We start from the raw sequence: 26,017 nt of genomic DNA on the forward strand, positions 1-26,017 counted from the left end.
GTTAATAATATGTTATATGCAAAGGGAGAAGATCTTCTGAATGAGCTGTGCATATAACGTGAGAATTGTCAGGTTTGGAACGTGGTTCACTCCACTTTTGGAGGGTTCTTTCATTGCTGGGTGCAAGGAGAAAAGAAGAGACCTTCACCTGGCAGAAACCACTTGACTTCCATCTCACAGGGCTTTATTTTCCCAAGCTTTTAGTACCAAACCTGACAACTAAGACAAATTATCAGGCTCCTGTCAAAAACTGCAGACAGTCCAACCAGGCCATTGCAGCAGAGACTTGTCCTGCCCCGTGGTATCATGCAGATCAGTGGGAGGCTGGGGTCTGGTAATCGGATGTTGGGGCTGGGCTCTAGCTGCAGCTGCTTGGGGAGTAACTGCTGAAGGAAGAGGGGCAGCAGCCAGTGAAGCTGCTACATGCACATGTTGCAGACACTGCAGGTGGAAAGTATGGTTTTGGCCAGCACTAAAATCTTGAACCCATTGTATAGATAATGGGGTTATACTTCATCAAATGTGGGTGAAAGATAGAGATAACCCTAAGAAATATAAGTTTCTCTAAGCCCAAGGAGCAACATGCTGATTGCTACTCTGCTAAGCCCAAAATGAACAGATGACCTCGTGGTGGGCTGCTTGCATTATATTTTCAGTGCATTTATTGCAATGCATGCTGCCAAGCCTTGTCTCCAAAGGAAGCATGTGTTTCTGCAGTACACCCAGTTACAAGCACATTAAGTGGTCACCAGTATCTGGTCCCCCTCACTCAGCTCACATGCAGAGTGTGGGTTTGTCTGTTGTTTCTGCTGCCCCCAATATACACATAAATTACTCAGAGGACTTGTAACTCTTTGCTCAGCAGCAGCTCTCCCCATAACCCTTGACAAGGTGGATTAAGGATGCCTTCTGACTCTGCATTTACCATTGCCTGGCAATCACTTTGTGACGGACAATCGATCTGCTCCAAGGCAGTGGCGTCCCCTTTGTGAGCCCTCAGTTTGCATCTTCATTGTGCCCCAGACTGGAACTTGCCATCTGTGCCTTTGGGGTTCTTCCACTGACACAGATCTCTGCAATGTCCCTCATGCTAGGACAGGGGACCTCACTAACAGCTACGGTGATCAAAGCCATTTGCCTCCCACATTACTGACTCTGTCCTTCAGATCTGGGTGCTTCTCAGGAATTAGAAGCTATGAGGTTGACTAGCTGGCTCAGACTACCCTTGCCTTATCTTCTCTGTCAGATAAGTCATGTGTGGCCCAGAATGGCAATGCCCATGCTGTGCAGTGAGCTCAGGACATGCAGAGTAAGTCCCCAGACCACCATCCTCAGCAATGTACAGAACAAATAGAACTGTCATAATTCACAGGAGAACAATGGCTGATAATTTTCTGCCTGAATTGAACACTGTGACGCAAAGTTTCATGGCTCACCAAATAGAAAATAATCCAGACAATTCTGTTTATTGTTGTATTGGTTAATTTTACTTAGTTCCAAACTGTCCTTTATTTCAGTAAGGTTCCTAGTAATGCAAGTATCATTCAGCTTTATTCAGATAAACCATGTCAAGTGCATATGTTTGGCAGAGAAGTGCTGCCTTCTGTCAAAAAATTAATTCTGAATTTGTATAATACTCTTTGTGAACAAACAATGTTTTTATTACCTCTGTGGAATGCATCTCCCCTCTACAGAAAATATGGCTACTGACAGCACAAGAGATGATATGGAATAAAACTAAATCTAGCATTCAAAACAATAATGAGTATTTCTACATATTAGCATTCATACCAAGCTTAAAATCAGTATTATTTGGATCACAGATGACTATTGAATGCTATGGCATAGTAGCTATAAAAGCAACGATAATGACAATTTAAAAATAGTTAACAGTGTGAATTGGAAGATTTAATATGTTTTCTTCTTTAATACATTTTCTTCAGCCCATTCCCAGAATTTCACTGGACCGTGTGGACAGACCAACTGTCACAGCTGTCTATCAAGGCTGAATTAAATGAAGACAAACAATACAGGCTTTGTGGTTCAGCTGAAGCAGCAGTCTCAAAAGTTTCCATTTCTCATCTGTGGGCACTGTGGGAGCATTGTCTTCCCCCTCTCTGAAAAGAGAATGGAACAATTATGTTACTGAAATTCCTCCGCAGTGGGTCTGAAAGACTGTTTATGTCCAACCAGGGAGACAGGGAAAACTAAAAGCTGGGATTTCATGACAGCAGGTGGGAGCAGTTTCAGGGTATATACTTCAGTGACATAATGGTACTGATTCTTCTCTTTTAGGGTAAAGCCAGTGCTGCAAGATTTACTAGCAATGGAGGAAATGGCAGTAAAAATGCGAAGTTAAAGGCGGTGGTAAAATTATTAATTTGAAACAAAGCTTTACAACTGGCTTTCTGAATCAGTCTGGTAATCGATTCTAACCTGGTGCTCATGATAGTAAACTAGAAAGCAAAATACACTGGTCACAGAGAACTTTTTACCATTTACTATTTTAAGGGCCTTACTAAGTGAAGTGCTGAGTACCAGCTCTCACAGGAGTCAGGTGGGCTCAAGGGATAGAAAGCAATCACCAATAAGTAATATTCTTATTCATTAGAAGCATTAATCAATACTTGATTTCATGCAAACACATATTCATGTGCTTTGGCATAACCTTAAGAATCCAGGTGCTCAGATTGCGCCAGTGCTCTCAGTTCAGGAGCAATAGGTATGAGAATGCCAAACCACTTCATTCTGTTGTACTAATAATTTGCCTTTTTTTTTCCCCTGAGGTTATTTTAGTGCTAACTATAGCTCAGTATATGCACACAACCAGTCTGAAAGTGCTTGTGTGCAAATGGTCACCTGGGGCTACAATTGCTTGCAGGAAGAGTCAACATATTCTAGAGAGTTCCCACTCTGGTTCTGACAGCAGAAGGGAGAGTAGAGATTTTTAGGCACCAGCAATGCTGTTAAGAAGTCAGTGCCTACCCACAAGACAATCGGTGTTGTAATTTCCATGTACTCCCTGGTTATCATTCAATACCCCCCAAAAGTCATGTTGTCTGGCAGCAGCACCATTTGATGGTCCACTTGAAGAGCTTTCTACCAGCTGCCTCCTAAGGGAGGCTGTAAGGCATTCACAGAGCAGCAGGTTTTACACTCCACATAACAGCACAGAGGATTCCCGGTTCTTCCTGGGGCTTGGTATAAAGGTGTAACATAAAAAAACCAAACAACAACCAAGTAATAATAACAAGTAGTATTCCCCATATCTGGAAAAACTCTTGGCATGTTTTTCAGTGGGCTACTGATACAAGGGTTCAGGGACCAAACCCCTCCCTGAAGTGAACAGAAAGTTTCCATTTGTATGGCCAGAAGTTACTGGATCAGTGAATAAGACTAAGCAATCCAAGTGAGAAAGTTCAAAAGAAGCCAAAACCTTTGTGTTTTTAAGGGTCCGTTTAGGTAAACTAATGCTGTGGCACAGTGACGCTTCCTCAATCTCAATTAGTGCTAAACTAATTAAGAAAATTGTTTTACACACTGCAGTGAGTAGTACCTCTCTCCTCTTTCTTGGATAATCCCTCGTGTGATATAAGGGTGATTGAGTATCTAATTACTCCTTAATTGAATGCACATTTTGTACATTTTTAGCTAGTTCAAGCTTAATGCTTTTAGTCCAAAAGTCAAAGTCAGTGAAATTAAGTTGAACTGGGATTTGGGTACCTATTGTATTAATGAATTACTTTTTGAAAGGAGCCTAATTATAAGCCAGTCTGAAGATTTCAGTTGTGTTTGTTACAGAAATATTTAATGTACTGTCTGACAAAAGACTGATTGTATATATTGGTAGTGTTGTTATTCATGTTTACCCCTTATTCTTGTTTAACAATGACTTTCCTACCATGCTAAATCAATAGCACCGTTCCATAATATATGTGGTCAAGTAACCTTTGGTCTATTCAGGCCAAAGGTTTATGTAGATATGAAGACACATGCTTCTCTTACTCTTCTGAAAAGTTTTTGGAAATGCAATATTTCAGCTACAATTGTACAAATGGGCATGTGCATTATAACCACAAAATTCTTAGATGCCTTGTTTATAGATTATATTTCTGCCCCTGAAACTTCCTTTGCTTGGGTTGAGTCCTACATATATTTAGTAGAGACCTACTGCTTCTGGTGAAGTCCTCTATGAATCAAATAACCATTCCCAAAGAACACCTTCCAGGATCAGTGCCATAAAGTATAAATACCTGCAAAATCTAAGAGTTCTTCAGAATACCCATGGTTTGAAAACAAAATATATTAACAAGGTTAATCAAAACTCAGAAATCAACCTCAGAATGTAAAAAAATCATTGTTTTTCCAAGAAGATTTATATCTAATTCTTTCATATAATAGTTTTATGTACCTATATTCTTCACAGAGAAAATTTTCTTGTACAAAACTGAGATAAATGCAACACTATAGATCTTATCTCTGAAACACGGAGCAGAAGCACAACCAATGATAAGGAGAAGAGCTGGTATATTTCTAAGAACCAAAGGTCCCAATGTTCCTATAGCAATAGAGAGAACATATTTAAAAGAAGATATAAGAAAACTTTAGTGAAAAGAATTCTTTTTCAAAGTCTTCCAAAAGTGTTGAGAAAGTGCAAATAAAGAGACTAAGGAGAAATTAAATAGGATGGCCACTATAATAGGTCTTTCCATCAGATAGGGAGGAAATAAGATGTCCCACTGCAGCAGCTTTAGGTCAAGATCACTACACAAGATCAAAACCTTTATTCTGGTGCTTAAAAGTAGGCAATCTCCTTTCTGGAGAGCTTTTCCACCTCTTTTGTCTTACCATATTCCTTACCACCACTGTCTCACACAATGTCCTGTCTTTTTCTTTACAGAAGGATCTTGCCTTCTCCTCCTTAATACTACGATAAATCAAAATGTTTAAGAGTTTAAAACAAAATCAAAATACATGGGGGGCAAAACCAGTATAATACTGATAAAACATTACCTTTGTCCTACACCTTCCTAAAAACAGCACCTGAAAGTACAGCCAGGAGTAGATTTGGAGTGTATCAGAAAAGAAAACTGAATACCTTATCAAACCTTATCTTTCTTGAAACGCTTTGCATTCCTTCCATGAAAACGTTACAATTTATTTCATCTACATCAAGTTCTGTGGGCATTTAGCTACATGTAGCTAACTAAAATACACCTTTGTTTGCCTTGAGCTAAGGGGATGCATAAATGCTTTTGAATGAAGTTTTGTTGGGTAGCACCGCTCTGTCATAAACTCTGGTCTTATCCATAAAACGTTGCTGACAACAGTCATTGCTGACATTCTGTTTCTTGAGTGGCAAGTGTCAGTTGCAAAAACACTTTCAGTAATCCAAATAACTTGGTAGTTTCAATTTGCTATTTATTTACAAAACATGTCTGTCTGCTTAGCAAGAGTTTGCATATTTTTCATTGCATTGTCTTTATCTGTATGAAATAATCAGAATTAAAAATTCCAATAAGAGTAGGGATCTGTGACTACCTGGATCTTCAGTTTCAATGTAGTAATTATGTTCTGCTTGAATCTGCATGATTTCCTCCAGGTAAAACAGAGTGCACTTCCAGTGCCTGACTTGTATATCATTGCTGAAGGAGGAGAGCATATTTCAGGCTCTCTTCTCTGTAACATACAGACACATGTACCTACATGTCCTCCTAGTACCTTTGACATTTGAGAGCCTATTACATTTTATATGCACTAATCTCTTTTCCTAAGAATGGGTGTAGTTTTATCAATTATGATTTAAGCTTCCTACTATTTTGACTAACCACTAATTTGCAGCATTTTCCCCATATGAAAATACCACGGCAGAGTTTCAGTGCGTGTTCATAACTTGTGTGTTGTGATTGCTAATGAACATGTTGTGAGGGTGTTTTGTATGACTGGCACTCCTGGCTCTTGGCTCCATTATCAGTTCCCAAATAGAATTCTACAAACCATACATGGCTTATGAAGCAGCTGGAAATTATATTCTCAAAACTCTTTTTATGAGAAGCTGATGATAACAGTGAATTATGGACAGGAAACAATGTGTGATGCTGACAGAAACTCACAGGTCACAAAATTTAGGAACACTTGTCAGCATGAAGTATCTTATTTGAAGCATAAGCAGGGATCTGATTCCTAGGCTACCTTATGACTTTTTTAGCTTTGAAAAGGAAGTACAGTAATCTTTTCTCCATGCTTCTTTGCATGCTAAAGGATTTTGACCATTTTCCATTCCTCCACAGTTTGTGTATTTCTAACAAGAGCTCAGTAAGGAATTGAACAAGGACAATTCCAATATGATACTAACTCTGAAAACTCAAAATGGTTTTCTTTCTCGTTTAGGGCTTGATCACCTGCTATACTGATGCTCTGGCCTGGACACATAAATACAACACCTACCACAGCAAGGACCAGTCTATGACTCTTGGCTGCCTCTGGCTACCAAGTTCCTACATTCTGGCCCCCATGTCAGGGATAGGTCACATAAGCTACAAAAGTGTTTTTCTACTCACTTATTTGAAACATCAGCAGTGGGAAAAGAATTTATGCTGATATTACAGGGTTCACTTGCAATCTCAGTGTACACCCTACTCCCTGGTATTACAACAAAGTAGTGGAAAACAACCGGAAAAGGCACTATTTCTCAGCCATTCCTGAAGCTTTTGGTTGCCTGGAGGCTCCAAAAGTTTTGTTTTGTTTTGTTTCCAGTAAGCCTCTGATTATGGTGTGTGGCTCACAAGCCAAAGGTGTTTGGCCCTCTGTCCTACAGGCATGCACTCAAGTGCAAGCACATTCTCGAGTACTCTGAAGTGGCAGGGGAGGGTTGGGCACTGTACATAAGACCTTAAATATAGAAGAACAATAGTCAGTTTTGGTGGTAACATAAAGTTGTTTCTTTAAAAGATTGAAACTTAATTAAACCAACCACCTTTTAAGCACAAACTCTAAATTTAGGGAGACAAACAATAACCAATTAAAAAATCGCTCACTTAGAAGCAGCATAAATACTCATATTTCAACAAATCTAGGAAATCAGTGTTTGCATTTCTAAAGAACTACTGTTAATAATCTTTGTGTCAGGTTGATTCGGGTTTTTTTAAACAGGAAAATGATAAGAACGGTCATAGTAGCGTAATGATGCATGGCTGCTGACTGCTCATTCCAGCTCTGGATCTACACAACAGGAAAGGATAAAATCCCCAAGTGTTAGAACTTCTGCAGAGCAACTTGTTTGCGAACTTCACAAACTGCAAATGCTACTAGTAACTGAGAATAAAGACACATGGATTGCTAATGTAAATGTCCATTAAAATGTAAATTTCACTGAGATCTCTTTAAACATAGAAATACAGTCCACAGCATTGTATCACACTTCCCATTTCTCAAAGGCAAGGTGCAGCTCCACAGCTCTCTCTGTGTTTGAATGTTCCTTCGTATTCTATGATCTGTTATCATACAATTGACAATTCCATAAAGGGAAGAGTGCACCACTACCTCTTTAGTACTAGTTCATTCCCACTGGCAACACCAGATCCCCTGTTCAATATTCTGGGGGAAGGGCAACATAGTTTTGGGTCCACAAGAGCTGCTCAGCAGCTTCAAAAGCAAGGAACCTGCACTATCCATTCACAAAACGCACCAGATACAGTCACCATTGCCCTCTCTCCTTGCTGTAAAACTAATGTTGTGCCAGTTTCTCCTTGTCTGTTCAGACCTCTCAGTATCATGCAGAGAGTCTCTGCAGCATCAGAAATGCAGTCCCTGTTCCTCCCAGCCTACATTACACCTTCCTGTTCCCCAGGCCTAGCACAACATTGCTATTTTAATGATGTCATTTATTTTTTCTCTAATCGTGAATGTACAACTAGGAAAATAGTAATTATATTAAGAATGTTCTTAACCTGAATTAATTTCTGCTATCATAATTTACAGGATATTGGATAAACTTGCAGCTACTTCCAGTCTGAGGTCTACCACAGATGTATGTGTATGTATGAGTGTGTATATGTAGTTGCATATGTAAAAACTGATGCTTTCTCAGGAATTTCTGAATCAGTCACAAATGAAAAAATGTTCAGGAGAACTTGAGTAATGTATGTATATAGATGGAGTAGGTATAATACATCATCACACTTGGAGGATAATTCTTTATTTATGAATACAAAATAAATTGTGTCTGAGATGGGGAGTTTTGAGACAACACACTGGAAATCAAATTCTTTAGTTTATTAATTATTCTCAGAGGAAAGCAAATTAAAGTTTAGGACTTTAAAAAGAAAATATTCTTTCAATATAATTTTAGTAAAGTATTTTTTAGAAAAAGCTCTTACTGTCTTCTATTAAAAGAGCCTCATGGATTTAAATGACTTCTGTAACAGGCACCTATTTAACCTCCTCTTAGAAAATATGAGCAATGCCATTTACCTACTCCATGTCTGGAATCATGTGTATACCCCTTGATGTATAAAGGGATAAGAACATTGTAGGCATGCCATAGTGAATTCACTATCATTACAAATTCGAGTTGATATTCAAGTGTTTGGGATCAGACATCTTGTTCATTCACATATAAAGCTCTTCCACTGATGTAAAAGAGGGGAAAGGCATGTCTATCTCAGCAGCTACATGTAAAGCAACAAGAATTAAAGAGGGAGTGATAAATCCATTGGAAAACACAAATAATGCTGTCCTCAGTGAAGAATGCAGTACTGGAAAAGTACTTATCCATTAGGAAAGGCAGTAAGCCCCAAAATTCCAGCCAGCCTTCTGGAATACTCACAATTCACATATTGAAAAATAGTGTGTCAAGCCTAAAACTGTCAAATAATTAGCCTTTAATGAAATGGAAGATTTAAAGTTTTTCTTGCTTGATTTCTAGGAGTGGTGCCATTTGTTGTCCCCACTGTGAGGCTTTGCTGTATAACAATAAGAACTATAAATTTTATTCCAAGATCATCTGAAATTATCAAGAAATAGCTTGATGCCCATAGCAAGGGGTCTGAGTCAAGCAGGAAGTATAAAAGAAACTAGTGTTAACACTGAGGAAGTCACAATGTTATCCCTTCTCTTTTCTTTCAGAAAAGGACCTGGGAGTCCTGGCAAACATCAAGTTCTAGTCAGTAATGCACCCAAGGCAACAATGAAGTTCCACAGCCTTCTGGGCTGCACCAGGAAAAGCACTGCCAGCAGGTAGAGGGAAATGCTTCTGCTCAGCACTGATAGAACACCTGCAGCACTGGGTCCTGTCCTGGGTTCCTCAGTTCAGAAGAAACACAGACATACTGAGATGAGCAAGAAGCTACAAACATGGTAAGGGATTGGAGCACCTGTCATACAAGTATGGCTGAGAGAGCTGGAACTGTTCAGCCTCCAGTAAAGATGCTTCAACAGGGATTTTATCAATGTGTATAAATACTTTATGAGAACAAGTACAGAAGGCGGCACCAGACTCTTCAGCTGCATCCAGTGAAAGGAGAAGAGGCAATGGGTACAAACTGAAATACAGGAAATTTCATTTTAAATGAAGAAAAACCTTTTTCCCTGCAAGAGTACACAGGAACAATTTGCTTAGAGAGATTGAGGAGTCTTCATCCTTATGATATTCAAAACCCAGCTGGACATGGCTCTGAGAAACCCACTGTAGTTAACACTGCTTTGAGCAGAGGATCAAACTTAATAGATCTCCAGAGGCACCTTTCAATCACAACTACTCTGTTATTCCATTGTTCTTCACTGTATAAAGCTGAACTCAATTTTTTAACCTTCCATGTCTGAAAGCAAATCTGTACTGAGCTTTTTTCCTCCAAACTCCTTAACACCTGACTGGCTCTATTGGATATGATTTTAAAAGGTTAGAAAATTTTTAAATGGCTTTTTCAAAAGAAATGTATTTGAAAACTTCAGCAACTGCAGAAGAAGAAGAAGGGTGAAAAGGTCATTTAATGGGGCATGATTGGGACGCATTTCAAAAACACTACCAAAACAGAGTCCAAAAAGTCATTAACCCCAGGCTATATGAAAGAGATACGTTTTCAGCAGAAAAAAGCAGAGCCAGATGAGGCCAACTAGATAGCAACAAACTTATTCTAAAACCCACTGGGTTAAAGACAGCAGAGAAGCTACAAAGTTCTGTTTTGTAATCCTGAAGGCTCCCTTTAGAGGCTGGCAAAACTTTGTCTTAGAACTGCAGAGAAGTATTTTGAGATCTGGGCTTTCCCATGATGGAGGAACATTAAAAAAAAAATAGTTCCTTCCCTGGTACTACACACCATGATATTCCATGCTTGTGTCAACTCTGCTTCTTTTTCAACAAACTAGAACAAATTACATCAAATATCAACATATGCCATTTGATCATAAGCCACAAAGAGTCCAGTTTTGTCAAGGTTTAAATCAAGGCTGAGGAGCAGATGTTCTGAAGCTTTGGGAGCATGGTGTGCATAGAGCCTGCATTCTGCTTCAGTCAAAATTAATTAGACCTTTCAAACAACCCCTTTCTACTCCTGTGGCTACACTTACAGAAACATTTGTCTCCTTCTTTTCCTGATAGAGTAACGAGGTCATGGCAAACTAACATTCCTCAAGGTTCTTCAAGTGGCTGCTGCCACACTGGCTTGGAATAAAAAAAAAATGTTGAAAACTTTACTGACAGGAGTTCCAGCAGCCTTGGCAGAGGGGCATTGTGTAAGAAAATAAGTCAACCAGTGTGTTGATAATTGTAATATTCAAGACATACCAGAGCTCTAAAATAAAAGGAAATCTGCTCTTTAAAAAGAAAAAATGTTCCTCTTGAATCACTAGGAAGAAGCTGCTCTGAAAATTATTACTTCCCCATCTGCTACTGAGTCTTCTTAGCAACAGTCGATGCCAGCAGTCCCAGCTTTAGGGACTTCCCTCATTCCTGTGAAGGAAGGAATCTTTTTGAAGATTTCTGAGGTATGTGTGAGGAGCTACTGTTCCTCAACACCTTCTTCCCAGAGAGGTGTGAGGAAATCACTACAAAGTAAGTAGGATTGTTTCCTTCCCTTTTTACCTCTTTGCATAGAAGAAACGTGAACAAAGCCATGTGATTTCTTTTTATACTTCATTTTTTTCAGCTCCCTAAACTCAATAGCAAGGATATATAATGAAACCTTGATTAGTTCAGTGCTACTTGGACTGATGCACACAAAACTGAAAAGACCTGACCGAATGAATTTCTGATAAATAATTCAATCAGGTGCAGAGAAACAAGTGTCATTTCTTCTGTGAGCTACACTGTGCCAGGAGTCACAGTTCTTCCTCAGTGCTTGAGTGCCCATAATTAGCATAGCCCTACAGTGAGGACTATTACTTTGTATTAAAAATTCCATCATTTGGGAATTAAAACTGCAGATTATTTTGTGAAGCAGGGCCGAGATGAATCTTATTATATAGAACAAATCTTTATAAGTATTGACAAATGTAATAAAATTTCAAACATGAAAGCAAAAGGGAAATTTTTACATTTCAATTCCAACATTGTAAAGGAAAGTCTTTCATGCTTTAAATTCAAACTCAGTGTGTCAAGTAATTTCACTGTTACAGACTTGAATTACCTGCACTGGCCTGAGGGCATTATTCACTCTCTGAGAAAAATTGTACTTTAATATTGCCACGATTTTCCCAAGTAATTTTTATGCAGAAGCTGGGATGAATTTGAAACATCCATTTCAAGATTAAAGCGACAACAATTGGTTACTGCAGAGAACCATGCAATTGAGGACTGGGCTTAGGGATATGCCCAAAATTAAATATGAGAATGAGAAAATAATATTTTAAAAAGGGATCCGTGTTTTGGGGGTTTTTTTGTTTAACTTCTCAGATGCAGATATTAAATTGTGTTATAAAATACAAATAAACCCTTACTTCAAAAATGTTTAGATGCAAACACTGTATTGAATGCTTATGCTATATGGAAAGACCATGAAATTGCTGGTCACTGTCCTAGCCAATTAAATAATTTCTATCATATGCAGGAGGGAGGATAATCTTCTTGCTTAGTTTTAATGGATCCATTTTTTGGAAGTATTGAATTATCAATCTTTTTTGCAGGTTATCTGCTGCCTGATCATTTGTTACTTCACACGAAATTGGGGACTGGACCCCGAGCATGCTCTGACGGGGCATAACTCCACAACAGAGCCTGACATGAACTAGAGAGGGCAAGAATTTAAAGAACAAATAAATATCCTTACCCAAAATTGTTTATCAAAAATCTTTTAGCAGCATGCTTTCCAGATGAAACCCTAGATGAATCAGTTATTTTGCAGCTTTGAAGAAATGTGAAGATAGAAAACCTTATGCTTTTATATGGTGTATTTCAACAGTAAATAGGGTAATGGGGAGTACCCAGTGTTTTTATTATTTAAATAAAGTTTGTTTTAAGAAACTAGATGAAAAATTTTACTATGTTAAAAAACAGTAGCATTTATTGAAAAAAGCAATCATACAGATTCTTTTCTTGAAGATTTCCCAGATGTGCTGTCTTATTTTTTGCATCAAGGCTGGGGCACTTCATTTCAAAATCAACCATAAAGCTGGTGCCTTGACTCACTACTTTCAAGGCAACAATTTGTCTTAGGATCATAGAATTGTTTAAGCTAGAAAAGACTTTCAAGATCATCATGTCCAACTATTAACCCAGCATTGCCACGTCCACCACTAAACCATGCCCCTAAAACTCACATCTACACATCTTAAATGCCTTCAGAGATGGTGACTTAACTACTTCCCTGGACTTTAATTCTCTTTGAATCTCATTGCCAGGTTGTTCATTACAGTAAAACATCCATTAACTAAGTATAACGAGGTTTAGGAGTAACTGTTGAGCATTAAGGGGATTTATTTTGTAACTGATAGAGGCTAGGTGAACATAACATGAGAGGTTTTAGTAACTGAAGCAGGGATAATGTAGGTTCACATATGTATTACTCTTATGTCATCCTCAAATTCTTGCTCTGTGAGTCAATGAAGGCAGGAAAGAAGCAGCAACTACTTTGATGAATTAAATATGAAAAATTAGCCATGACAGAAGTTAATTTGTTTCCTCCTGTATCTTCACTGGAGTCACCCAAAATTTGATCTCGTTGGGAAAGAACAGTATTGTAAAAAAAAAAAGCCTCCTTTTAGAATTAAAGGCCTCCTCCCAGAACTACTACCCTGCTTTTTTAACGGAGTAAAAAGATCCACCAATGACTGGTCTTCTAGAAACATGGTAAGAAATCAACCAGTAAAACTCAGTACCTGGGGAAATATACCAGATATGTAAGGCATACTGCGTTCTTCCTCACTGCAGCAGGAGAAATTTAAAGCTACAAGAATTAATTGTGATGTAACTGTGCATCGTGATCCACTGCCTGGATGGTGATGAATGACTTCCTTGTTTTGTATTGCTTTGCTTGCATGCATGGCTTTTGTTTTACCTATCACACTGTCTTGCCTCAGCCCACCAGTTCTCTCACTTTTACCCTTCTGATCCCCTTTCCCATCCCATAGGTGAGAGTGACTGAGCAGCTTGTGGGGCTTGGCTGCTAACTGGAGTTAAACCTAACCATAAACCTAAACATAACCAACCTATTATACCACAGGATGAAATAGAAATTAGTGTCAAAATTTACAGTTGTGACAATGTGTCATAACATCAGCTAAAATTAAGGGCATTTTCTCCTTTAGCTAAATTATTTCAAGTTTTGATTTTTCCACTAAGTTTTTACTTACCTGACTGAAGATTTACCATTGTTCCTCCTCTGCTACTGAAATGCAGCCCTGATGACTCTATCACTAAGTGGCTGAGTTGGTCTGAAGTTATCTCCTAGGATTCCATCAGAGCCCTCTAAAAGTTCAGCACCTTTAACATGAGTCCTCAGTCTTCGAAATTCCTCTATCTGAAAGACAGAAAAGCAGAAATGAAGAAGCTGAGACACATTCTTCACTGTGGGACTAATTATCAGACCCAGCCTTGTCCAGCCAGTTCTGCAGCTTTGAAAATTGGAGTGTTCGGGTACCATATACTAAGGTCAATATACTTTAATAATATTTTAAAATAGTTATCAGCACTGTCAAAACATTTGATATAGAGAAAGACAAGAATTCCTATGCATATGGTTTGGCAAATTTATCCTTTGCCTTTTCACAACTACTTTTAGGATCTATAACCATCTTGGCCATTGCAGATTACATCCTATGAATCAACCTTTCTCTTGTGTGTTGAGAGTAGTAATTCTGGTCTTCTTCAAAGAAGTGCATTTCAGGAATAACTTGCTTGACTATAAATTGTTTTGAAATTCTCCTGGTGATTTATTTACTGCCTGAAACTGTTGTTATCTTCTAAACCGGAAGAATACTGAACAGATTCTTAGCTTTAGTGGATGTCTGTTGACATTTTATATGAAAAAATACAGGTTTTGTGATCAAAACAAAATACTGCTTCAAAAGATCTGTAGATGTAGATAGTTAGAAAGTCAAATGCAGTAAAAAATAAATATAAAAGATTTCAACTGAGCCAAAATAAATATGTTTCTTGCTTATAGACTCTTTTTACAATTTTCTAAATCTAATCTGGTGTAGGGAAGAATATGACCAGCTTCCATCCCCATCCCTGGTATTAGCATCAAGTGCTGCATGACAAAAAACTTCACCGTACTGTTCACCAGTGCCATTTTAAAGAGTCTGGTATTTTAAATAGTTACAACTACTGGAAAAATAGTTTTTTCTTTGACATATTCACAATCTGTCTTAGCTGGACACAGCAAATGTACTTGATGGCTGACTCCCCTAGCGTCAGCCTTTGTACTTGTACCGACCCTGTGATGCCTCACTATGCAGTTCATTTCTAAGTTGAAATTGCAAATACACATAAAGCAAAATGGAGCCTTGAGTATACAATCATTTTAACATCTAGGATATTATAGAGTTAATTTCTCCATGCAAAACACCCTAGGAAATATTACAGGGAGAATGTAAGCATGATTCCAGAATTAAATTAAATTAGGTACTAAACAGCAGGTAATGGCACTTTTATTCTTATTCTGCCTACAGAGAATACTTTCTTACTGCAACCTGGAAGACAACTGCCCTCATTGTTTTCCACCCTACTGCAGTACTGATACAGACTTATTTACTTGATTTAGAGGCTAGCTCTTCTCTGCTTCATTTTCCTTAAAAAAACCCACTGTGCTTGGAAATCAACACTCAGCTTCTGGCAGCTGAGATATAAGGCAACAGCTTAGACTGCAAAAATGAAAAAAGCTCCTTGAAGGTGCTTTTAGAGGCAGAATCCTGTTATGGAAGATTGTTGTTGTTTAAAGCAAACTGAAAACAAACCCACTACCAGCTTGGAATTGAAAAAGTCTTCAGAACTCAAGGGCTGGTAAATCACTGAAGGAGTTTTGTAAAAGCATCCTCTTCTACCATCTGAGTCAACTCTGGAAAGTCTGAGATAATTGCAGTTTAGGAAGGAGCACTTTACAAAAATGTGGCTTTTGTTTGATCTTGTGAGAATGAGATACTTCAAACAAACACAGATGAAGGAGAGGGAAGAGCAGACTCTCTGCAAAGCTGGCATTTGTGAGCTGCCTCCTACTGTAACTACAAATGCTCCATCCCAGTTCCCGCAGTGAAATCTTTCTCCAGGAGGTACTCCTCACAAAGCTGCTTCCAGTTTCTTCAGTCAGGAGAGTAGAACTGACCTGATCTCTGTGCCTGCTATTTAGTCTTTAGGGAAGTCAAGAATTGTAGCCCTGCTCTGAGGGGGAATTGCTTCTGGGCTCAACAGCTCCTGGTTTAGTTGTTCCTTCCATGGTTAAGACTGCCAGGACAGAGACCCTCTACACACACGGTGTTTTGCTCTACTCTGAAGTAGTTCTGTCAGAAAAGGACACTAGCTGTGCCAACACTACTTTCCCTATTAAATTTCCATGTGGCCAGGTAATATGTGTGCCCTGCTCATCCTGTTTCACTGCTTACCATCTTCTCCCAACCCTTCATAAGTCAAGGCTGTGAAGTACACCCTGCAGGACTACCAATGAAACAGATATTTTAGAGGCATATGGCTAAGCACCCTTGGATATTCACATACTTTTACCAGGAACAGTCACTTACAAAAGTTCTTCTCATGCCCAGAAGACATTAAGGATGACCTAAGCTTGTTCACACTGAAATTCAGGATTAAGTTCTAACCAGTGTAGAGGCAAATCCACAACATGAACAGTTGCATATCTACTGAGTGAAACCATTTATGTTCACATTTTGTAGAATATTTTTACCACTCGTATTCAGATCCTGACCACTGCATTCTTCATATTTGCTGAAAAATAGAGCACACAAAACTAAGAATTTGCATGCTTTCTATAAACATTTATTCAATATGAGGTATAGAACCATTATCCTTCTGCTTGAAAATTTCACGTCTCCATGACACCTGCCAAGAACACGGACCTACTTCCCAGCACCCAGAATACCATGAAGCTGTGAGTGCTTTATTTTACAGTTTACATAAATTTTGCACAATTTCCACTACAGCTCCATATGCTAGTTACTATTTCTGTCCTTTAGGAGTTTTTGATTCTGAATGAGGTAGACAAAAGGACTAGAGACCATGCCATTCAATACAAAACCAGTTAACTCTGACAATGAATACAGCAGAACAACAGCTCCTTCTGCATCATTTTTTAAAACCCCTTCTCTGAGTGGTTTAGACAATGTACTTGTTCTGGGCTTCAGTGAACCACAAAACACATTATTCACAAATGTTCCATTGTTTTAAAATATAGTGGAGAGAAGCATGAGCAAGTCTTTTTTAACTATTTCCTGCTCTTTACTGGCCTAATAGGAGGGAGTTTTCTCCCACTGCATTTCAGCAGTGTACATGCATGTGTGAGGTATCTCACAGAAACAAACAACACAGTTTTTTCTGAGCTAGTGTATTTCAACATAAGTCAAGTGAGGATGACAAAAATTACAATAGGAGGGCAGGTATACGCACAGAATGACCCATGAAGGAAAAAGCTCTTTGATGGAAGTGAAGTCTCATGGCAAAGAAAATTACTTCCAGTGAGGAAACAGCATTGGATTCCAGGAAAGCACATCCTGCTGCTGCAGTCCTGGACTGCTCTTTTGCTATTCATATAACGAGCACACTCAGAACTCTTTTCACTTAACATTGACTTAGATCAGTAGCATATCAACTCATCAGCTGAACTTTACTATCTGAAAATGTCTTTAGGAGAATAAAAAAAGGTTCTCTACTTTGTAATGGTCAGCCTACTGTGCCTATGTCAAAATAGTTACTTCATTGTTTCAAAATAACAAAATATGAAAATATCTTATGAGTGTGACCATGAACTAGAATTGCAATTTTATTCATTTTTCTCTAATGACCCACAGTTTGTTAAGCTAATTAATATTGCTGTGTTAATTGCAGAAAATTAGTATCATCTCCAATATATGAACTAGTTTGATCAGAGGAAAGAAATAAAACTTATTCCATATAACACTATCTAATTCTTTATTTACTTGTTATTGACACTCATAGCTTGATTATTTCATGGCCTGAAAAATGAAAATAGAAAGCCTTGAATTTGTTTCTCTCTGGCTATAACCACAGATGCTGCTAGTATTTACATAAAGCACTTGATGTTTCATTAGTATCCCAAAGAAGGAAGTTCTACAAGGTAATGACACATGTAAAAATAATGTATTTAAACCCATTTGAAATGCATTTGCACTGAAATCTATGATTTAATACTAGAAGCTGTCTTAATAAAATTAAATGCCTCTACCAGCCTTCCATGGAAGATTCAAAATGGTATATCCTATACTACATCCTCTTATTTTCCATAGACAAAAGCCCTTGCATTTCTAATCTCTCTTTAATCTCTCCTGGGCAACCTGCTCTAGATGAACCTGCTTTAGCAGGGCATTTGGAATAGATGATCTCCAGAGGTGCCTTCCAATCCCAATCATTCTGTGGTTCTGAGATTAAATGAAATCTCTCACAGGCACTCATGACAGCATGCACAAAAGAAGCCACATATTTCATTGCAGCCAAAAGGCTAATTACAATTTAAAATCTTGGAATTTTAAGCTATAGCAAGATATTCTAGAACCGCCAAAATCTTAATATTTGAGCATCATGGAGACCTCACTGTACCTTTCAACTTATGAATCCCAGAATCACCTCCTCTCATTTATCCCATATTTATTTTTAATTGACATCTGAAAGCAATATCTGATGAAAGATACTTTTTTATCCCACCTTGGCAAAAGCCTTTCATGATCTTAATAACTGTCTTTCCTGCACAATCTTAACTTTTATGTTGCAATCAAAAATATCAGTGAGGAATTTTTTTCTAATTGATGTTATCTATGACAAGCATAGTGGATCATACTGGCATAAGTCTGCTCCAATCCATCACTCCCCTCCAGTAACACATCTCACCCACATACAGTGCCACAGGGAGGGAAAATCTCCTCCATGACTTGTGTGCCCTTCATCACTGCAATGGTTTTGGACTGAGTTTATACCTATCAAAGTAATGAACACAAACCAGCTACCCCTCACTTAACATGGTTGTGAATCTCCGTCTTTGCCCCAGGCACTACGGTCACTCTTCCCCAGGCACAATATTTTTTTCAGGAGTCTTATCTCCTTTACACTATATTCCAACATCTTGTTTTCTTGTGGTAAATTAGTTGCATTTCTCTTCTTAATTCCTCTTTCGTTCACCCACTACATGTGGATGGCTTAAACTCAACTCTCCTCTGTGCACTGAGTGGATTAAAAGGGAACAGAGACTACAAAATCTGCAACCAGCAATATAATAGTATGTCTCAGCTGCAGACTTTGTAAATCTGATTAAGTCCCCTTATTTATCAATATCATATCTGGACAATTAGATGACAAGTTACAAAACGCACTGTCTTTAAAAGTTATTCTGAATCTAATAATGCTAACAGAATGCTGTTTACTCATTGCTGTAAGTAATGTTGTAAGTAATGCATTTACTCAGTAGTAAGCAGCCACAAGTCTTACCTTTTCATAAATAAATAACACTTTCATGATGGCATGCATTTAAGTTGCAGCTACTAGACAAATAACTTATTGGGAGTTATTGCCTTTATCCTGTGATTAGACCTAGAATTCGGTTTCCATAAGAAAAGAAACATTGCCAATTTTAAATTGTAAAAGATGTTAAAATATTGGGCTGGCATCAGTAGCAAAATTTTAAATGATTAAAGCTGAAATAATTTAAATCTGAATTTATCACCTTTTATACTTTTTTCACATGCTTCAGAGCAGGCAATGAAAATAAATGCATTCAGCTTCAGGGATTCTAGGTAGTTTCACTTAAATTAAACACACATTTCTCCAGCTGGGATTCACAGACTGTGGGAGAATATTCACTGGGAGTTTTCACTGTTTTTCCTGGAATTATTTGTAGACAGATTTGAAAAGTTTGATGTAGAAAGGCTCACAACTGTTAGATTTAATTTAAGAAAAAAACCCCGAAAACTTTAAAATACATACGTGCGAAATCAAATTTAAATAGGTAGTTTCTGTTTGACATTTATTATAAAACTGGATTTAAAAAGAGCCAGATAAATTAAATATAGTTCAATGCAATCTAGCCAGTCTGTACTACATTAACATTTTTCATTCTCCAGGACGTAGTGCCTCCTGTGCTTTTTTGTTCCTTTAACATCAAAAAGCAGTGATATTTGAAAGCTTACAGTTACAAAGAATTGAATTTCTTTTGCCCATTGACTTCCTTTTTTTCCTTTTCGTTCACTTAAATATAAGAATTATTTTAAATGCAGATGATAAATGATAACAAGGTTTTTCATCTCTGACCTTTGCGTTGCTTTCAGTGACTCAAAAGGTTTAACCTTTACTTGAAAAGCCATGTACCGATCTAATGGGATCTTTAAGGAGAACAGACATAACATTCTGATATATATATTTGCACGCTATAACCTTTAGCTCTTAACCATATTCCAAGGTCACTTTAAGCACAGCTGTTACCTGCACTTGGGACACAGTCAAAGGATAGCGAAATAATATCCAGGTGACACCTTCACTGCAGGGTGGAATGGTTAGAGAGCCCTCATACACCCAGTAGTCACGCAGAAGAGGATCTGAAATTAAAAGAAACGCGGAATTTTAATGGCATTAAGGAAGTTAATGGTGTCTTTCAGTTATGACAGCTTATGACAGCTGTGGGCTCGCTCACATGATGAAGTTAGTAAGCAGCAAGCTAAGGTGTGAATTTATAACCTGCCAAGCACTGCCCACTACTTCCTCATATGAATATATATGAGCTTGTGGTCATTATATTACAGTAACTTACCCTGCAGATGAGCATTTTAAATACAAAAATGCTGCTTTATAGGTATGGAAAATAACAAGTCCACAGCTCTTTAAATGAACACAGCAAATAAGCAGTATTATGGGAATGAAAGAATTCCTGTTAATGTCAAAAGCTAAAAGAGACAAATTTTGAAGGTAGAGGGGCTGCGGTGATCAAATTTTAACTGACTTCATGTTTAAGATCTGTCTCAGGAATTAATTTTATTTCTTTTTTTTAGAAAAAAATCAATGAAAATTCAGCTGAAGAAAAACTTTCCACTTTGCAATTCTGGTGACATTTTTTGAGATGCACTGGTGCTTCCTACCTTTGGAAAAGTGAGCTGAATTTCAGAGCAGGAAAAACATCAAGGTTTACCTTAAAATTACATGATTTTTAATTTTATAAATGTATTAATAGGTTTATAAATAACTGTTAGAATAAACAGTTATTGCTGAAGAAAATGTACAATATTTTTTCCATGCAGAGTTTTAACTCTACATTCAAGACGTTTGATTTTAATTATTTTAATTATTTTAATTTCTCATAGATTCCAATCACACCACTTCATAAGTGGGACTGCACAGGGCTTTCCTTTGCTGCTGTAGGCCATACAGTCTATGAAGTATGGAGAGGAAACTGCCTGACTACAAAAGAGGGAACAAAAAACAAACCTAGAGGGAAACTGGAGACAAAGGGTGGTTAACCATGGCATGGAGAGCCAGGGGAAAGGTTGTGACTAGCTTAACAAGGACAGAATGGGAGACTGGAAACAAATAAACCTGCTTGGTTGAACTAACCTGTTGCTGTCTTTTCTCTACTAGCTCAGAGGAATATCACTAGAATTAAATCTTGCTAATGAAGCCTGTGATTGTCAGTGAATGGATTTTTTGTTGGTGTAATTTTCTTTCTCAGTTAGGAAATTATGTAGCAAATCCATTGACAGCAAGTTGCATTATCAAACACTCGAAAGTTAAGAAGTGCAAGAATTAATTCAGCCCATCCTGTGCATGTATTTTAACACAGTGTTGTTACATGATCATGTGTGTCTTTTCTGGAGAACCTTTCATCATTTACTTGCAAAGATGGATGATTCTCTTTTGAAAAGTACATATTATTATTTGGAATTCTGAGTACAATACGAGGCATTTGGTCTTCTTTTTCCCATACTATTCAAATCCTGCTTGTTAGAATATTTCCTCAATATTTTTCATATTTTTAATACACCAATTTCTCTGGTTCCTAAATTAATTTATCCTCCCGTACTCTTGTGTGGTGAGGAAGGACAGATTACCCCCTCACTTTAAAGCTGGGAAACTGAGGCACAGAGAAGTTAATGTCAAATGCATCTATTCATTTGAGGTGTTCAATATGACATGCTTAGAACCTGATTTCTCAGAGTGGTTAACTTTCTATAGCACTTAATACAGTCAGAGCACTGCTCCCATTGACTTCTCTTGGAGGTGTAAGCACTCAGCACTTCTGCAAATCAGACCCCATGATCTCAAGTCGGGCACCTAGAAAATGAGGAACACATAGTTAGAGATGACTTGTGAAACTTTTTGTTTATGTGACTTGATCAGCATCAAACAGGAACTGTGAGGCAGGGGTCCTGTAAAAAATAATTTATGGCCATGCAATCAGGTGATGTTTCATAATGGATATGCGTGAGAGGCACAGGCTGCCTTAATTCCTGCAATTCCTAATTGCTGAGCACTTGACTTTGCAACCTAGACAATATTCTTTTGATATAATTAATATATTTTAATGTAGACCTGGGCTATTTTGAAAAATTAAAGATCTTGCCACTATGTCAGAGTTTAGCTCAGATGGATTCCTTGCAGAAACATTTCTTTTTAGAAATGTATTTTTTAAAACGTCACATTTCTTACAGTTACTCTTTAACTTTTAGCTATATATTTGAATTTTCCTCCCTTTGTCACTACTCCTTCTATGCTATGCAACTCTCATTGCATTATGGCATTATCTTTTGAGGCTGACAAAAACTACCTTGTTAACTGGGTAGCCTTACACTTCCTATTTTATGCCAAAGTAGAGAAAGGAATACACACAGCTGGCTCTCTAGATGGGATGATAAATCCTCAACAAAGCTAGCCATGGTGTTGCCAGCAGTGCACAGACTACGGTATCTCATCCCACTCACATGGCAAAGGTGCAGATTAACAGTAAATTCCAACGAGACTTCATCCCTATCCTTGTTAGGATGTGCATTACCAAAATGCATTACCACCTTATGGGACACACTCAGGCTTTCAGTTTAGGCTAGGCTTTAGATTAAGATTGTCTCAGCCTCTGCAATCAGCTACTAATCCACACACGTGAAAGTAAGCAAAGGCACCTACCTGGCAATAAAGAGTTGGGATTAAAACAGGGTATTGTTTTCGACTTCCCCTGAAAAAATGAATGCAAATCAATCTTGTCTCTAGTTTCTTATTAAAATGCTGATGAATGCTGAGATAAAACACATTCTGTGTTCTTATAACATTAAACCTTGAATTCCTGTGGAAAGCAACCTCATTAAGAGCCCCCATTTAATCATTATTGCATTTTTCCTTGCACATACACATATTTTTATTCTATTTTTTATATAATTTTTAAGCTTATCACAGCAATTTGTTAACTTTCTGCCTTTAGCACCTGGACTTCTTCCAGGTCCCAGCCTTGAAATTCTCTACATGAAATTCAGGGGTTTCATACCAAAAGAGTTAAAAAAACAAGGGCCAAAGTGAGATTTTCCTTCACTGATGTGGATAACACTTTATAAAATAATGTTGGTTCCACATATTTAATGCACAAAAGTGTTATGTATGCCAAAGTGTGTTTGATGCTGACCCTTTGAAAGCCACCATTATAACACAGTCACACAATGGTGAGGCCTTTCATGACCTTCCTCTGCTTGGCTGTTGTCCCAATAATGAAATTACAGAGTCCATACACTATTGTTTTCCCTGTCTCTTTCATAAACAAGGAGTTTTTAATACTTAACATCATGACTCAAGTTTACCCTACATTATTTGACTAAAAGATTTTCGATTTCTTTCCAATTTTTCTACACTTCAGCATCTGCTGAAGTGAATGGTTAACCTCTTCAGACCAATAAAAAAAGTGTCATCAATACATCTCAAAATCCTTTTAAAGTCAAAGGTATGTATGATAATTTCTATGTTACAGATCATGAAGCATAGATGGAAGTAACTTGCCCAAGTTCATTTAAGATGGCATCAACATTTTGGAGAGCACTCCTATCTCCTCAGTCCCGCTAGGATTATTATCTGTCCTTCAGGATCCCCACACATAATCCACCTGACAAGTCAGCATTGTGTTTTTGCTGATTTCCCACTGCAAGTTAATATGGGTGCTCAGTTCATCCGTTCTTTTCCTCTACAAATTAAAACCAGGTAAGTTTGGAGATATGGCTTCTGGTGTTCACTAAGCATGTTGCAGTGCTTGCACTCACACTGACTCCATGAAAATCACTGTAAAGGTAGGACTTGCAATCAGTTACTGGTATAGATCAAACCTGCTGGCCACCAGAAAAGAAAAGAAGTACTAAAAATGTATATTATCTGAACACTGTAAAATGCTGAGGCTTTCATGCAGGCCACCACATGATGGCTCTTACATGTGGTTTTACTACAGACACATATGAAATCTTTCTCTTGGCTCCATACAGACCCTTTTCTCACTGTCTCTCTGCTCACTGAAGGAAGCATTGCTTCAGAAACACCTTACCTTGTACTGGATGTCCTGAAGAATTTCAGTTACAGCCTTCAGGCCCACATGCTCTTTTCCTATCTGAAATACAGCAAAGCAAAGGTGAGTTTCAGTATCTTGGTCTTTCAGAAACTGTGAGGCAAAACACAGCTCAACCAGAACAGTAAGTACTATAGCTGTTTTTAGTTTATCTACACAACCTTGTGTTAATCAAATACACGGATACATGACAACTCCAAAAAATTAAATCCTTATAAAACCACCAGCCAAAAGTAAACAGGGCTTAAATAACTTTAAAACAGAGACAGAAACTAACAGAACAAGAGAAAGAGTCATAATTAAGTCTGGTAAGTTTTGATTAACCCTGTTTTGCAGCATCTACTCTATGTGGAGTCAAAATTGTGCAGCATTGTGGCATATAAATGCCAAGGATACAGTTTGTCCTTACCAGTTTTTGTCAGAAAAGTACACAGAAAGGAACAGAGTGAACAAGCACAACAGACACTTTTTGAATCTGTTCCCATAGTGTTGTAAATCTGTCCTAAGGTATCTCTGAAGCTCGGGGGAGTTTTTTCCTGCCTGCAGAGTGCAGAATGGCAGATTCCCTCTCTCCCAGCATCTCTGGGACTCTGCCAGCAAAAGCCAGGCTCCCAGCAGGCTGCAGCACTGCCTCTACTAAATGCCTGTAAGGCATGGAAGATGAGGCTCTAAAGAAACACACTGATATAAGAGATTCTAATTTTATATCAATGCTGCTCACCCTGCACACTAAACTCAGCTGCTTCTGACTCAAATCACCCACTACAGGACCCCAGTTTTGCCTTCAGAAAACATTGTCAAAATCATGAGATGCAGAATGGCCTTCCACTTGATTTCTTTGCCAACATGTACATACATGAGGTGAGGAAATAAGCCAGCATGAGTGAGAATGGGAGAGCTAGACCCTGAAAATTTTGTTTGCTTTTTGTTTCTCTGGGAATAGAATGACACAGTAGCCACTGGAAGGAAACAATTGAATGTCAACAAAAGGTACTTTGTTATTTCTAGGAATTTAAGAGCATTTCCTTTTGTTTTAGAATGGAATTTCAATTTAAAACCTTCAAAGTGCATAAAAGATATTGAAGCCACTTCAAAGATGCTGCTTCTAAATTGTTAATCCCCAAGGGCTGTCACTTAAGTCTGCGAAAATATTTTCACTGACCTTAAAATAATGTATTTTGAGAACTGTGGTACAAAATTATTTTTTCATGCCTTTACCAAGAAAAAAATGGTCACCAAATTTCCTCCCCTGTTCCTTTAATAAATATCTTAAATATTATTTTTCCTTGGTCAATTGTAATTATATGATGCCTTTCTTGGCTAATGAAAAAGTCTTTTTGGAATGCTTAAGACCACTGATTCAGGTGAGAGACCAGAAATGGAAAATGTATCATTGAAGTTTCAGATTTATTTAAGAACTTATATATAACTTTCTAACTGTCTCGAAGGTTACCTCTGCTGTAATGAGAAGGTGACTTACATAAGCAATTATCACACAGCCCTCTAGGACACAAAACTGAAGACTTTGTAACTTCCATTTTTAGCAGTTCTATCTGAGTGTTGAGGCAGTAACCAATGTACCTTTAAATTCAGAGGTAAAGCTCAAAGGCACTCATAAACTCGTTATGAAATACGACAAATTAATAATATCACTGTGAAAGAAAATCCATTTGATCTAAGCATGAACTCTGAATCCCTTCCTCCAAACCCATTTAAATAAAACAGTTTTGCCATTTCTCATGAGGAAGATGAGAATCTGGTGTTTGAGAACTAAAACTGAAAATCTTTATAGGGTGCAGACCTTGATAAACCTTCAAGAGCAATTATATTAT

At 37.8% G+C, this 26,017-nt stretch overlaps 1 protein-coding gene across 1 annotated transcript in view; it reads right to left on the reverse strand.

Moving 5' to 3' along the window:
• Positions 1–1,450: 1,450 nt before the first annotated feature.
• CA8 (carbonic anhydrase 8) overlaps positions 1,451–26,017 on the reverse strand; it is a 45,635-nt gene continuing 21,068 nt past the window's right edge. The window contains exons 5-9 of the mRNA XM_069004809.1: positions 24,165–24,227; positions 22,775–22,823; positions 20,090–20,202; positions 13,786–13,952; positions 1,451–2,117 (exon numbers count right to left, since the gene is read on the reverse strand). Of these exons, the coding sequence (XP_068860910.1) occupies positions 13,818–13,952; positions 20,090–20,202; positions 22,775–22,823; positions 24,165–24,227 (360 nt within the window). The 3' untranslated portion in view covers positions 1,451–2,117; positions 13,786–13,817. The remainder of the gene's footprint in view (positions 2,118–13,785; positions 13,953–20,089; positions 20,203–22,774; positions 22,824–24,164; positions 24,228–26,017) is intronic.

The sequence above is a fragment of the Aphelocoma coerulescens genome, chromosome 2, assembly GCF_041296385.1.
Source record: "Aphelocoma coerulescens isolate FSJ_1873_10779 chromosome 2, UR_Acoe_1.0, whole genome shotgun sequence".
Classification (NCBI taxonomy): Eukaryota; Metazoa; Chordata; class Aves; order Passeriformes; family Corvidae; genus Aphelocoma; species Aphelocoma coerulescens.